The 15,421-nt window shown below is 46.4% G+C and overlaps 1 protein-coding gene across 1 annotated transcript; it reads left to right on the forward strand.

Annotated features, from left to right (window-relative positions):
* The first annotated feature begins 817 nt into the window (after window positions 1-817).
* Window positions 818-15,227, forward strand: ENTPD6 (ectonucleoside triphosphate diphosphohydrolase 6). Its single transcript, XM_062606050.1, has 14 exons — window positions 818-929; window positions 2,855-3,195; window positions 4,024-4,100; window positions 4,419-4,562; window positions 5,625-5,700; window positions 7,196-7,231; window positions 8,394-8,482; window positions 9,807-9,886; window positions 10,792-10,856; window positions 11,176-11,277; window positions 11,745-11,885; window positions 12,633-12,689; window positions 13,551-13,663; window positions 13,932-15,227. Exons 2-14 carry the CDS (start codon window positions 2,937-2,939, stop codon window positions 14,019-14,021), a joined length of 1,329 nt encoding a protein of 442 aa, XP_062462034.1. The 5' UTR covers window positions 818-929; window positions 2,855-2,936; the 3' UTR covers window positions 14,022-15,227.
* The last annotated feature ends 194 nt before the right edge of the window (window positions 15,228-15,421 follow it).

The following is a 15,421-nucleotide window of genomic DNA, read 5'->3' on the forward strand; positions in this document are numbered from 1 at the left end:
TCTGCATCCAGCTCTGGGGCCCCAACACGAGAGGGACGTGACTGTACGTGAGAAAGGAACAAATGTAAAACCTTTAGAACCATCCACACTCCTCTCCAGGGCCCCAGATGAGGCAAGGGTGTTGAAGAACAGACTGAGAACTGTTCCCTGTGCACATAAATGGTGCTTTTCACAGGAGAAAAAAAGGAACCCAACCCACATTACACTCTGGAATATCTCATCCGCACGGCAGCGCTGTTCAGGAACATACACGCAAGGTATTTCACCTATGAGAAAGAAATACTTTACTGCTTTGCCCCGTCCCTGGGGAAACGATGTGCCAGATAAAATAACGCCCTGCTTTTCCATGAGGGCCTCGCTTCCCACAGTCTTTGGGAATGAAAAAGGAGAGAAGAGAAAGCCTCTCTTGTTTTGCTGGCTTTTCAACTGCATCTTTTAGCAACTGGTCAGAGACGCATCTGTCATTTAGGGTTGGAAAGCATTATATTCCCAGGGAAAACAATATTGATCACAGTCACAGAACCCCAGACTGGTTTGGGTTGGAAGGGACCTTAAAGCTCATCCAGCTCCAACCCCTGCCACAGGCAGGGACACCTTCCACTGGACCAGCTTGCTCCAAGCTCCGTCCAACCTGGCCTTGAACACTGCCAGGGATGGGGCAGCCACAGCTTCTCTGGGCACCCTGTGCCAGGGCCTCAGCACCCTCACAGGGAAGAGCTTCTCCCTCATGTCCCATCCCAATCTCCCCTCTCCCAGGTCAAACCCGATCCCGAGCACAGCCGCAGCCTCCCCTCCCAGCCCCACCAGCCCCGGGACCGAGCCCCGTGCCCCGTCCAGTGCAGCCCCGGCCCGCACCGCGCCTGCGCAGAGGGAGCGGCGGCCGCCCCGGGGCGGGGCAGCGGCGTCGCCATGGCGGGGCCGGCGGCGGTGTGAGTGCGGGTGGTGGGGTCGGGCGGGAGCTGTGCTGGGTACCGGGGGAAGGCGGCTGCGGGCCCGGCGCGGTGGCGGGGAGGCGGTGGGGGGGTTGGGGGCCGGGCCGGGCCGGGCCGCTCCGGGGCCTGTGCCGCGGCGGGCCGCTGCCCTGTGGCGGTCCCCGCGGACGCCCGCCCTCGCCGGGAAGCTTCTCCCGTGCAGCAGATCGCGCAGAGTTAGCCCCGGTTCTCTTCAGCGACACCGGGGTTATGCTGGCGGGACGCTGCTCCTCCGCGCCCATCGCGCTGCCGGCCTCCCCTTTCCCTCCTTGGAGGCTTCTGTCTCCTCAGAGGATCGTCCGCATCCTGCCGCTTTCCTCCCGTGGCGTTGAGCGCTCGTACCCGCAGTTGAGGCCTTTGGCACAGTCACCCCATAGATGCGCAGGGATTGCCCCCCATTTCCTTGCCATGCCACCCTACCACCCCCCATTCGTGTTCCTGCGCCGCTGCACTGCCCTGTTTTTTCATGTGTATTTGTGCCTGTCGTTTTGCTTTCCTCCATTTTCATCCCATTTTGTCGTGCCCCTTGTTGGCACTACGCTGAAATCACCTTGAATTTAAATTCCTCCCTCTCATGCCTTCTGCATCTTCTGAATTCATACGGTGAACAGATTTACATACGCGCCAAAGCCTGAAATCAACCTCATCAATTGGTTTGCTTTCTCTTCTTCATCACACTCTCAAAGAAGGAAAGGAATAATGTGATTTGCGCCCCATAAATCACCACTGGCTGCTGTTTAATTATGTGAATGATGTTTGATGGACAGAGCCTTGGGCAACCTGCTCTAGTGGAAGATGTCCCTGCCCATGGCTGGCGTTTGGAACTGGATGAGCTTTAATGTCCCTTCCAACCCAAACCAGCCTGGGATTCTGTGGTTCTGTGTAGTGTGAGTGCTTGTTCTTGCCTTGTGCTTTGCTGTGCTTTCCTTCCAGGTATTGGATTTAGGGTATGTGTACTGTATAATTCCCTGGCTCTTCCATCTTTTCTTTTCAACACTGTTCTTAAGTTGTACTTGTCCAGCCTCCTGGGACCATCTTCACTGTCCAGGAAGTAATAAACGTAACTGCAAGTGATTCGGGTTGGCCAGAGAGGTTGTGGGATCTCCATGCTTGGAGGTTTTCAGGATGAAGTTGGATACAGTCCTGAGTCCGTTCTTTGACTGGTTGGATGAGGGACCTCAAGACGTCATCTTCCCATCTCAGTCACTGTATTTCGCTACTCTGAATTCTCCTTACTCTCTTCATCTTAGGCCTCAGTAGCAATGGGGAAATAAAAGATTTATGCAGCTTCATGTCTTTAAATTAGCTGTAGATCTCAATGACATGCTGAAGGAGGATGGATATTTTCCTTCTGAACCATTGGGAAAGCAGTGAGCAGTGTCGTAGGTATCCAGCAGGCATGGGTGTGTGTGATGGTTGGGACAAGCAACATGGGAGAGGGGGTTTGCTGCTAGGTCCAATTTTACAAGTGATTCACAGATCCTCCATTGTCCTGCTGGAATAAATGTGGGCATTTCAACTTCAACTGCAGGTTCCACTGGGTGAGCTGAGACAGATTTGAGCACTGAAGACAGTAGCTGGTATCTCGATTTTACTCCAGCTGCTGAAGGAGCTGCAGGCATAAAGTCTTCTCTTTGCCAGCAGTGGTCTGGCCCACCCTGTGAGGTTTTTGTTACCAGGCTGTTTGTTGCAGTCACTTCCTACTTGCTTTGACTGACGTACCCGTTTTCTTATCACTGATCTAAACCAGTAGTTAAGTATTTCACTGATGCGCAAGTTGAAGTTTACTCCTGTAAATCCCTTATCAAATAACGTTCATACTCTTAGTTCCTTGTAGCAGGTTTAGAAAATAAAACACCTGTTTCCTTCTCTGTTGGATATAGGAGTGATGTGGGAAGCACCTGTTTTGTGTGAAGGACAAGAAATAAAACATTTGATAAAGGGAAGAAACAAAACATCCGATAAATGGAAGCCATGAAGATGTCCAAGCGGTTCTTTGCTTTTGGGATCTTGGCATGCATAGCTATTTATGTTGCATACATAAAATGGCACTTGGATTCCAAACAAGTTGTTGGAGCAACAGAAGGAGTTGCTGAGAGCAGGGGAGAAAAACTGAACCATCAAGCACTGACCACAGAGCTCTCGGTCTTCTATGGGATTATGTTTGATGCAGGAAGCACAGGAACTCGCATCCATATATTTAAATTCACACAGCAGCCAAAAGGTACAGTTTTGCTCTTTGAATCGTACATGAACTATAACCTGTGGGGCAGATTACTGATGATTCTTTTCTAGGGATTACTTGAACAAACAGTTCTGTCTCGAGAGCCGCCAGGAAGTATGCTGTTATTGAAGCATGTAGGTTTGGATGCAGTTATGAAAACATTCAACAAGGAGGAAATGCTGTAATGTCAGAATGTGATGAAATAGCAGCTCTACCTTCTTCTAACTGAAAAGGAGCAGCTTTTCATCACACTGCATGGTGGAAGAGGGGGTTATAAATTCAAACTGCCTCCACATTTTCACTGTGAGCTTGTTGGCTGTGTCCAGTTCCTGGCAGGGAGTTGCTTCTCTCCGCATTGGCTGGTTTTCTGCATCCTTGGGTTTAGTGTTGGATTTAAATTGCAGAACTTCAGTGTTTGATTCAAATTGCCGTGCATTGCATTTGGGTGAAGGTATTGCTGAGAAGTGGGGCGGTGGGGAAGGGACAGAAAATCTGCAGTCACAAGCTTCATTTGTTGAGGTGTTGTCCACTCCTCTGTGAAACTCTTTAAGATGAGAGAACCCATGTGGATGCTTTAGTATCACCTTAGTAGGTGATCTGAGGATGCTTTTAAGGATGAGCAGTGAGGTGTGATTGGCCTGTGGGGAGCACCTTAGGTTTGCAGAATGGGCTAGTGTAAAGTGTTTAAAGGTTGGGTGGCTGTGGGTAGTTCATTAGACAGAGGCTTTAGTCGACTTCCATCATGATGTAACTTGTAAGATGGTTTTACTTTTGTGTCTGCAAGATTCTTTGTGCCATTACTTATTTTGGAATGCTGTTTTTGAGCAGAGACTCCCAAATTGACCCATGAGACGTTTAAAGCCCTGAAGCCAGGTCTATCTGCCTATGCTGACGATGTTGAAAAGGTAATCTTGTTTCTGTTACTGTAAAAGCACGTGGCCCCAGATCTCCTGAGTTTTATGTGCCCTGCAAAACATGAAATGGCAGCGAGTTCTCTGTCACTCTTTGGAAAACCTTTTGGATGTGACCTGTTGCTGGATGATGCCCGCTATATCCACCAGGTGTCATGCTGTAGGAAATACCGAGTTCTCCACCTTCTCACGACACTCGCTTTTTCTGTTCCACATTTAAAGTGAATAATACCTCTGATCACTCTTTTGCCTTTCCAAGAAAGGTAAAGAGTTTCTGAGATGCCTTTTGTTTCGTTCTTTCTCTGCTCACAGAGTGGCCAGGGAATAAAAGAGCTCCTGGAGGTGGCAAAGGAGGAAGTTCCAATGGAGCTGTGGAAGTTTACTCCTCTGGTCCTGAAAGCCACAGCTGGCCTACGGTTGCTGCCAGGAGAGAAAGCTCAGAAGTTGCTGGATAAGGTACTGCTTCTTTCAGTTTGCTTTCCAGAAATTCTGTAGCAAACTTTAGTCCTTTCTTTGTAAGGTGCATACTCCTTTGTCTTCATGTACATGAGACATTTCTGACATTTAACCCTGAGTGCAAGTGGGGTTGGGGGGAGAAACTGTGTGAGTACAAGCACAGAGGAATGATGACAGCTCTGAGAAAGCCTGGAGATGACATATAACAAGTGTAATGAGATACTCCTCTAACAGTCACCACAGGCTTGTTCTTACTGGGTGTATTTGTTGGTGGTTTTGACCAGGATGCTGCTATTTTGAGAAGAACTCTATTTGGTCCTGTTATCAGCCTGCTGCTGCAAGGCTGCTCCTTTATATTGATTGGATATAATTTAAATTGTATTTATAGGCATGTAAAATATGTTTAATATTTTAAAATGTTATAAAAATAAACAAAATGTTACATTCTAGTCTTTATGGCTGCAGGAAAAGTTTAAGTATGCATTAAATGTACTCTTTTTCTAAGCAATAATTGGAAGGAAGAAATGTGGTGTGGTGGAAAACCAGTGTTTGTATTGTTCTCTGCTGCCTGCAAACTAGTTTGTTCTTTCCACGCTGGATGTCAGCTGGAACTGCTGTAGTTGTTACTTTAGAGGACTCTGGAACCCTGGGGCTTTGCTACTTCATGTAGGATGTAGTGTGAACAACCTCTAACAGCCAACATGCTCCTGTTAAAAATGCCGTTTCCTGGAGCATTTCTGAAAGCCAGGGTGTCCATCTCCTCTGGCTCCCATGCATATATAATACCTTGTGGGTAGCCAGTTGCAGCAAAGTCAGCTGGGTTCCCTTCCCTGCCCATGTTCATCCCTTGTTAATGGCATTTCTGAGCAGTCTTCAGGGCTGGCTCTGGCAAATAGCAGACCATGGGCTGATGCTTGTTGGGCTCTTGAAGTCCAAAGTGGTGAGCAGCAGTCAGGATCTAACCCAAGAAGAGGAGCATCTGTGTATAACTGTAGTTACATAGAACACTTGCTTTCCAGTTGAAAAAGGGTTTCGCTGAGTTAGCTTTTGTTTGAACTGCAGGTGAAGGAGATCTTTCAGGCTTCCCCTTTCTTCGTGAGGGACAACTGTGTGTCGATAATGAATGGAACCGATGAAGGTAGGATAACCCCTTCTGCAACCGTGGGGATTGCAGCCTCACTGTGACCAGTCCCAGCTCACTGTGGTGGGAGCCCACAAGCAGCAGATTTGACACAGTTTTGATGCTGCTGTGTTTTCCAGTTCGAAGTCCTGAACTCTGTCCTGATTTTCAAAGCTCTTGAGTGCCAAGCAGTTCCTGTGGGATCACCAGGAAGCCACTGTGCAGTGAGCACTTCTGGAAAGGTTTCTGAGTATCTGCTTGTTGAGACAGCAATTGGTTTTGCACACCCTGCTCTTGACAATCCTCATCAGATATTTCTGGAAATACTTGGAATGCTTTCTGGAAGTATTATTTAATGATAACTAATCTAATGAGTGTGATTGTGAATTCAATCTGAAGAAAAGTTATATAGAAGGAAATATGTTCTGAAGTAACTTGATGCTCATCAAAAAATGATGAGGACAGAACCCAGAATCAGCCTTGATTTCTAATAATTTGAAGAAACTTCTAAATTCTAAGTAACTAAGTGTTGAAGTGCATTTTAAGTCTGCTTAGAAAACAGACTTTAAAATAGCTGGAGCTGTTTGGAGCTCTTTACGAGCTTCTTTTTTACTGCTTGATGGAAAAAGGCCATTGTAATTCTTCTTGTTTTGTTTTAAAATCATTAACAGCAGTGACAGCCTCGGTTCAGCCAGGGGTTGAACTGGACCGTGTTCTCTTGCATGCCTCGAGTTTTAACCCCATGGATAAATATTTAAATTGGTTAACATGAGGCCCACTAATTAATCTAATTTATGGAGAAAAGGTTTATAAGCCAAGAAGAGGACAGAAACAGAGCAGGAAAACCCAAAACACTGAAAAGATGAAAATTCTTAGTATTCAAAAAGCAAGCTGAGAGCCTGACATCGAACAGAATCCTACCAGTGGATGTCTTCCTAGAAAATGAACAGCGTGTCAGTCATTTCCATGTCTTTTAGCTAAGGACACTTGAAGCCTTTGTGACTTCCTGTCTAAGTTTTTGACCTGTGAAATAGAGTTCTCCAGGTGTTTCATATATGGGCCTTCTCTTCCAAACATCACACAAGCTCTGGTTTAAGTCACTCTCTGTGTTCATGACATCTAATCTTGTGTTGTGACAGACACTAGCAGTTGTGGAAGCACTGGCTTTGGGGCAGCTTGGGTCAGGGGAGCTCAGCACAGCCAGTCCTCTTCACCCTTCTTGCTTAGCTCTCAGCCAGACGTCCTTTGGAGACTGTATTAGAAGTCCTCTTTTTGTGAACGGGGGCAAGGGAGCTTGGGGCAGATGGTCTCTGGTGTCTCTCTCTGTTGTCGGACCACAAGCTCTTGTTTGCTGATTGTTTTGTTTAGATGGTGCAGTTAAACTTAAAATCCATCTAAACAGCTCCTAAACCAGAAAGCCCTTGTAAGAGGGCTCACCACCTTTGGTACTATTGTTAGATAAAATGGAGTGCTATGATCTAACAGGGTGTCTTTTAAATCTTTTCTTTGTTAGGTATTTCAGCCTGGATCACAATAAATTTTTTAACAGGTATGTGTACATGAGCATGTGCATAAGGATGTGACTGGTGATGTGGAATTCATACTGGTTTCTGCCCCTGCATGGGATTTGCTCCATTATTGGGGTGGAGTGGGAGAAAGAAGTATCTGGGAACAAGGCAGCAGTTGGCCTATGTACGTCATTAGGATTTGGACCATTTACTTGACACAGTGAGGGGTTTCATCCCTTTCTCTAGGTGTTTAATGTTGCCTTTCTTTCAATTCCCTGTAGGGTACCAGAGCATTTTATTCCTTTCTAGAGTCTGCCACCAGCTTTGGCTAAATTTTTAATGTGGGTATTCTGGTTGTTCTTGGCAGCTGCACAGAACGAAAGAAAGGGCTATGCTACATCTTTAGAGATTTATAACTTAGAGATACCACAAATACTTGTACTGCTGAGTCAGAAAAGGGTAGCTAAAGGGGAAAAGAAAGCAGCTTAAGCTGAAGCCCTCTCCAAGTAAAGCAGTCTGACCCCCAAGCGCTCTGTTCAGCACACATGGTGTGTGTAGCAATGCAACAAGTGCTCTAAAGCTTTTTGTGCTCACAGGATATATCAGAAAGGTCAGAGATCTTCAATCAGCAGCTGTCATGATGCATACCGAGGTACTTGGCACAAGCTAGTCTTGTCAGGAAAGGTGTATGTGAAGGATCTGAGAAGGATGGGATTTAAATGAGAAGAGAGGTCTGGACTGGCAGCAGGAAGAATTCCAAGACTGCTGAGTCTGAGGCCACTTCTTTTCAGTCTGTCATCCCCTTGGCTGTAGGAATCTGCAGAATATCACTAAGGGATAAGGGAGAGGTGGCCAAGGAAACCACATTCCTCTGTGCTGCGAAGAGGTTGCCGGAGTAGAGTTAGCAAAAGGGTCCTTGCATCCACTGAAAGAATGTTTAGAAACCCAGTAACCAAAGCTGCTGTAATTAGAGCATGAACAGCCCCAGAGAAATGAGAGAAACTCTGTCACTTGAGATTCTCAGGACACTTGATAAAGCCAAAATAAGCACCCAGTAGATGATAGTATAATTTAGTCCTGGCTGGAAGCTGAGGGATGTTGTTGATTGTCCTGTTTCTTTACCATTGTACTTCTGGGTTTGCTCCCCTAGCCAGTTTCTCACAGCACCCCCCATGGCTTTCTTTGTTCTGTCACACGTTTCAGGTAGCCTAGATGATCCGCAGAAGAGAAGTGTAGGGATGCTGGATTTGGGTGGTGGATCAACACAGATCACCTTCCTTCCACGCACCGAGGTAATGTGAACATGCACATTGCTGGGGAATGCTGGTGCAGTAACTGCTCAGATTGGTTTCCCTTGGAAACAGACCACGAGTTTGTCAGCGTGACATGAAGCCACGCTTCTGACAGAAAACCCTGTGTCACCTGGCCACATCTACCTTGTTACAGTCAGTCACAGAGGCATTCACAGCTCCCTGTCAGTCCTCTTACTCCAGCGCTGTGGGTTGGTGATGCATGTCATGAAGTTGCCAGGGCTGCTTTCTCTTGGGGGAAAACACAGTGTTCACCTGAGCACCTTCAGTTTGTGCTGATAATGATGAAGAACTCAAATGCTGTTAGTGAATTCAGTCCAAAATTTGGCCTGTATTGGGTTTTAGGAACACAGTAAGATGCCTTCTCAGTCCTTGTTTCTGATTTTCCTGAGTTCACTCAGTTGCAAATGAATGCTTTCTAAGAACAATTGTTATTATGCATTAAAAAATACATGCTGATGGTTATCATTTTGGTTTCCTGTTCTGGCATTTGTATAGGTGCTCTGTAAGTTGGATGTCCTGTGGATGTGACGTTGTAAGGCTCTGGCCTGAGCAGAGATACTGTTTATAGTAAAGCTGCACAAAAGCAGAGTATTGGGTTGCTGTATCTAGTGTCCCAGTCTCGGCTAATCAAGATACTGCTTTTATAGAAGGGGATGTGAAGTGTCCAGGATGTGGAAGTTCTGGACGTAGAGATGGTGTTAAGATCTGGGCAGCATGAATAGCATCATAGCCTGAGCTTTGCTCCCCACAAATATGCCAGCGTGCTGGTGCACTTGGGGAAGAGTCTGCAAAGTGCTGTAGATAATTGCCCTTTCATTTCTCCAGGCCACAGGCTGGTCCTCACTCTGTTCCTTGGCAAGCACAGTGAGGTGCTTTTCCTCTGGCTCGTGGAAGTTCACAGCTGAATTCATTTGAGTAGGAAGTTAATGCGTGCCTGGCTTTCATATTAGTTTGCACACTTTTCCCTAGCAGGGATCATGTGAAGAGGCAGTTGCTGTAGCCTCTTGATAAAAGTAGTTAGGAGCTGGAATAAGGATTCCCTTTTAATTCAAGTAATTCTTTTATACACCAGTTCAGTGTGGATGCAGATAGAAGTGTAACCAGTGTAGACCCTGTCATGTGAAGACACTGTTCTAGCTCCAGGTTTTGCGGTTGTCTTGTGTATCGGTGGTCAAATCGATATACTTGCAGGTTCATCATTTCTCTTTGAACTGGGTTGTTTCATGTTGGTTTGGGAGATTTTGTTGTTGATTGCTGCTGCTGCTGGCAGAAACCTTGCAGTGACATCTTTTTCTGCCTCCAGGCAACTCTCCAGACATCACCAGCTGGCCATACAACTTCATTTCAGATGTTTAACAACACCTACAAGCTGTACTCATACAGGTTAGTTGTGGGAAAGAGCACATTGTACACACAGAGGCTTTCTATGAAGCCACTGAGACCTAGGTGTTCTGCTGTAAGAGGTCCTTACAAATGAGTATTGGGAAGAAGTGGAGAAACTTGAGCCACCATGTTATTACTGTGGTAATGAACCTTGGCTGCCCACCAGGTGCCCCCCAAGCTGCTCTGTCACTGTCCTTCCATCAACAGGACAGGGGGAAGAAAATACATTAAAAAGCTCATGGGAGGTCACCTACCAGTTGCCATCGTGGGCAAAACAAGACTTTCCTTAGAGAAGTTAATTTATTGCCAACTAAACAGTAGGATAATGAGAAATAAGAACAAAATCAAAAACACCTCCCTCCGCCTCTTCCTCCTTCCCAGGCTCAGCTTCACTCCCTACTCTTCTCCCCCTTCACTGCCAAGTGGCACAGGGGGACGGTCAATGGACTTTGCAGTCAGTTCATACTGCTTTGTCTCTGCCATTCCTTCTTCTTCACTGGCTTCCCCTCCTCTCAGTGTTCTGGGCAGAAGGAAGCAGCTTTTTCCCACCCATATTTGCTGTGGGGTGTGTTTGGGCTCAAAAAGAGTCAATTCTGTATGCTAGAGGCTGTGTGGCCTTTAGCCACACTGTATGCTGGAGGCTGTGTGCTTTCAGCATTCCCAGTTTTTTAAGAGCCAGATTACCATTGACAGCTATTGCCTGTGCTTTTTCAAACAGATTATCCTTCTGGGGGAGGGTAGTATGAGGGTGGGTTGTCACACTGTTCCCCTCGCGTGCATCAGCTGCTGACTTGAGCCATTTTGCTGGGACTACGTAGAGGAGACTGGCATGTCCCAGCCAGGTTGCCAGTGGAGTGTCAGAGGAGGGATGTTTGTTGTTCACAGAGGCTTTTATTCCTTTGCAGTTACCTGGGACTCGGGCTGATGTCAGCAAGGCTCGCCATTTTAGGAGGAGTTGAGGGAAAACCCTGTAAGTTATGGCTCTGAGCATAGAGTACATAGTCCTGTTGTGAGGGGAGAAGTTGTCTGTCCCCTTCCCACTGGGCTGAAGGTTCCTGAGTGGAATGTGGACTCCTGTCACCATGGCTGGGTGCATTTGAGACAAGTGCAGGAGGTGACACTGCTAGATCCCAGGAGACCTGGGTTCTTGCCAGCCTCGGGGGAGGCAGGCATGGGACATCTGAACCGTGACTGGGGCTTGGAGGTGCCTTGCTGAGGCTGTGGGGCTGAGGGGTCTGAAATTAACCCCTTATGGTTTTCCCTAACGTGGCTTTGTTTTACTTCTGCAGTAGGAGAAGGGGAAGAACTGATCAGCCCCTGTTTACCTCCTGGCTTCAAATCTGAGTGGCAGCATGGTGAGATAGTATACAAAATTAAAGGACAGAAGGCAGGTATAGTGATTTATCACTCTTCCTCTCTAGGCCAGCATGCTATTAGCAGTGTAAATGATACACTCAGCTTCTTGCAGAGACAGTAGATTCTCTGTTTACTGTTCAGTCTGGCTCCTCTTGATGTGCTGCTAAAGAGATTCTGCAGCTTTTCCCTCTTGTACCATGGTGTCTGTCTGGTCAGTAAAGCTGGTGGTAGTAGCACAGGTGGAGTTGAGCAATCCCTGAACAGGTCTGTCAGAATCCTTCCACCTCAGATGGCATTGTCCATCTCTGATCTATCACATACTCAGTCCCAACCTGAGGATGGTAGGTGTTCCCACTGGAAGATGCAGATTTCAGTTCTCTGTGAAGAGCTTATGACGTGTTATTGTGCAAAAGGGAGCCTGTTTCCTGGCAGATCCTAAGCAAATTGCATGCATATTTAACTCTCTGCCCATAATATGCTGGGTTTCTTTGCCTTCTTTTAGGTGAGCCTCTGTATGAGGCTTGTTCTAACAAAGTGGCAAAGATGCTCTACAAAAAAGTGCATAAAGCTGAGGAAGTGAAGGACTTGGATTTTTACACGTTCTCCTACTACTATGACCTTGCAGCAGAGGTTGGTCTCATAGGTAGGTTTGCTCCTGGTTTAGTTTCATTTAAATGACAAGCTGTGGAAGAAATAGCTCACATCAGGATGCTTTGCTAAGCTGTCATGGAACTTAGCCTTTTGTTATGCTGCTGCGCAGCATTGGTCTTGGCTGGATATTGGATGCTATTTAATTTCTATAGAGAGAGGACTGGGGCTGTGAAATACGACCTGCAACTTCTGGTAATGGCTTTTAAACAAACTGTCTGCATTTCAGAAATCGCTGTGTGATTCACTCCACAATCCAAAATAGAAACAGGACCTCATCATGATAAACAAATCTCTTGGACAGGACAGCAGTGAAGTGATCTTGGGCTGTGTGTTTGGCTTCGCAGACCTCTTTAGATGGAATGAGGATTTTTAGATAACTCCATATGTATTCAAAACGTATCCCATCTCTTTCCCAGTGGTATGCTGGTGTGTAAAAGTCTGTTCAGTGGTGGAAAGCAGGTGATGAGATCTCAGGCTAGTTTGGACAAGGTGACAGTCTGTAAACTGTGTTTCTGTAGGAAAGGAGGCTAAAAATTCTTCATAAAACGAGGCTTTACAATCTGTATTAAAACTCTTTTAAAAGTTCTTTTACCTTTAAAGCAAGTGTGAGTTTTGTCAATGATTTCAGTGGCTCAGTGGAAATGAACCTTCAAGGTTTCCTTTCCCAACTTTTATGGCTTGAATCTACAATTGCCTTTATACAAATACCTTAAAAGACCACCTTTGTTTGTTCGTTTAGATAAAGAAAAAGGAGGAAGCTTAACTGTTGGTGACTTTGAAATTGCAGCTAAATACGGTGAGTGAGACACAATCCAACACACAGCAGTCATTGTGTGTAAATTCATACCCAGGTGGCAAACAGGTGACATGATAAAGATATCAAAACTCGCTCAAGAATTACTACTAAACTTGCCAGTTAACAGCTCACCTGACATCGTGCTTTCAGAATTGGTGTGGGGTTCTCATCCCGTTAGTGTAACCTGTTCTTACCTGGTTTCATTTTACTTCTTGTCTCAAGATTTGTTCCTCAGCTTGATTGTTAATCAGAAAAGGGGTAAAGCCAGCTCATAGTTTTTGGCTTCATCAGCTGCTGAGAGAACTGCCTATGTGGACTTACAAATGGAAACATCCTTTTCTTAATGCCACAGACTCAGGCTTTGACCAAACCGACATGGAGCTTTTTGGGAAACTTTATGATTGACTGAACAATTGTTGCAGTTTTTTGTGTAATTCATCCTGAGAAAGGAAGTGAGGGTTATTTTGCTTTTGTCTTGGTTTTTTCTTTTGTCTTCTTTCCCTTTGGTTTTGTCTACATCTATGGAGTGCTTATGCACAGGAAACATAACATACCTGTGGTTGCTCGGCTATTTAAAGGCTTGAAGTAGATAGAAGAAAAGTTGAAGGCCCTTTTCATCCTTTCCCAGAGAGATAGAAGCAACTCACCTGTCTTAGGGGAGAGACAGAAAGCCTTGATCTTCCTTCCAGTGTGCCACAGCTTTTGTGCATGTCATTTCAATCCTATAGTGACAGGTTCCATCACTGTGCAGCTCAATTGACAAGAGGTGTTTTATGGATTCACTTGAGGTTTTTCAAAGCTGGGTTGATGCTAGGCCTGAGCCCACAGTGTGCATTCAGACACCCTTTCCTTTCTCCTTAGTATGTAAGACCATGGAAATCAGTCCTGGAAGCAGCCCTTTTCTATGCATGGACCTCACGTACATCACCTTCCTCCTGCAAGAGCTGGGCTTCCCAAAGAGCCAAGTCTTCAAGGTGATGCACAGGATGGAGGTGATGCTGGGGAGAGTGGGCAGCAGGGTGCTGAGGCAGTAGTCATCACACCAATAGTTTGCTCCTCAGTTTCCTTTCTTAATGCAACACATTCTCTGTGATTGGGGGTGGAGGGACACTGGCCTCACAACGGTGGTAACCAGCCGTGATAACCTTCAGTACTGTATTCCCCTCGCATGCTTCTCTTTTCTCCCAAAGAATTGTGGTTTAACTTCCTTGCTTTGGTGGTGTTGTTCTGTGGTTTTTTCAGCTTGCCCGGAAAATTGACAATGTTGAAACGAGCTGGGCATTGGGAGCCACTTTTCATTACATTGACTCACTCAATAGACTGCAGTACTAAAGCTCCTTGAAGAAAATCAGTTTTTGGAAGCCCAACGTGATGGGAAGTCAAGTCCCCTCCATCACTAGCTCTCTTTTTTACAGTGTAGAGTGCACAATCTAAAGAATAAGCCTTGATTTGACACCATCTGCAGTCAACTTGCTGTAAAACTTGATCACTGTTGAAGGAAAACCAGGACTCTGCAGGACATCTATGATCTCTATGAGAAAACCACCTTTTTGGAATGTGCTTGTACTATGTGCTTGTACTGTGCTGAAGTCACTGTAGGAAATGGTCGCTCCAGGAGGAACTCTTTACCGTCCTGATTCCAGGGTGGGTTTTTCCTGTTTGTCAGCAGTTTTCAGTGATGATTTTTATTTCACTACTTCCGTGTTTGAAGGTGAACTCCTGTGTGTGTGTGTGCAAAGACAGTGCAGTTACACAGCTGTGCTGCTGACAGGCTTTGGAATACGCTGTGGAACTCTCAATTCTGCTTTCTATTTGCTGGACTAGAAAAGCTCAAGAGCACTCCAGAAACTGGATATGGACTTGGAGGCATGAATCGGAGCCTGCATGCCCTGTAGTGCTAAAGCATCCAGCCTGATGTTGGTTCCTTGGCTGCTGGAAGATGGATGGTGGAAGAGAACATCTTCTGTATTTGCTGGATCTAGAGGAGCAAGGCCTGGGTACAGGGCTCAAGATGCATTTGATAGCTCGGGAGTTGGTCAGGGTAAGATGGATGAACAAGATGCAACCATAAATGTAAACCCTGAGCATGGCTTATTGGAACTCACAAGACATTTGTGCCTTGGCCAGGTTGACGCAGGGCCTGGGCTGAATGCATTTACTTGGGCTCTGCTTCCTGCAGACACATCTCACTTTGATAAATGAATGTATGGTGGTTGCACTGAGCCGTGGCAGGGTAGCTGCAATGCACCACTCCAGCAGCGGGCTGAAGTCACCTCGCAGGCCGCAGGAGCTGGAGGAGGGAACGTGCTGTGCTCTTTGTAACCTAACTGTGGAGTTGTGTTCTGTTTGTAGTGGATGTTTAGAGCAGACCCCAAAGGTCTTTTGGGGTGCGGAAAAGCCCAGCAGTGTGTGCCCTGACTCCAGGGCTCACGGCCACAGCCTCGTCGGGCAGTGGGATATGGCACAGTGGTGTGTGGTGCTGCATGGGGACACTGGAACCCCACTGTATGACAATAAAACCCCAATTTAAACTGAAAACCTGGTGGTGGGTTGAGAAATAAGTGCCCTGATGCCATTGCTGTCCCCTCATGGCATCACAGTGTCCATCCCTGTCACAGAATCCCAGGCTGGTTTGTGTTCGGACCTTAAAGCTCATCCAGTTCCAACCCCTGCCACAGGCAGGGACAACTTCCACTAGAGCAGGTTGCTGCAAGCCCCTGTGTCCAACCTGG

The sequence above is a fragment of the Pezoporus occidentalis genome, unplaced genomic scaffold, assembly GCF_034315485.1.
Source record: "Pezoporus occidentalis ecotype Australia unplaced genomic scaffold, CSIRO_AGI_Poc_V1 ctg93, whole genome shotgun sequence".
NCBI classification, from domain to species: domain Eukaryota; kingdom Metazoa; phylum Chordata; class Aves; order Psittaciformes; family Psittacidae; genus Pezoporus; species Pezoporus occidentalis.

Bases quoted from the DNA above. Each gene is read 5' to 3' on its own strand.
- ENTPD6 (XM_062606050.1), top strand. From the start codon at position 2,937: ATGGAAGCCATGAAGATGTCCAAGCGGTTCTTTGCTTTTGGGATCTTG. The intron at 10,857-11,175 runs GTAAGTTATGGC...TTACTTCTGCAG, and splicing joins AGGAGTTGAGGGAAAACCCT to TAGGAGAAGGGGAAGAACTG. The intron at 13,664-13,931 runs GTGATGCACAGG...TGGTTTTTTCAG, and splicing joins CAAAGAGCCAAGTCTTCAAG to CTTGCCCGGAAAATTGACAA.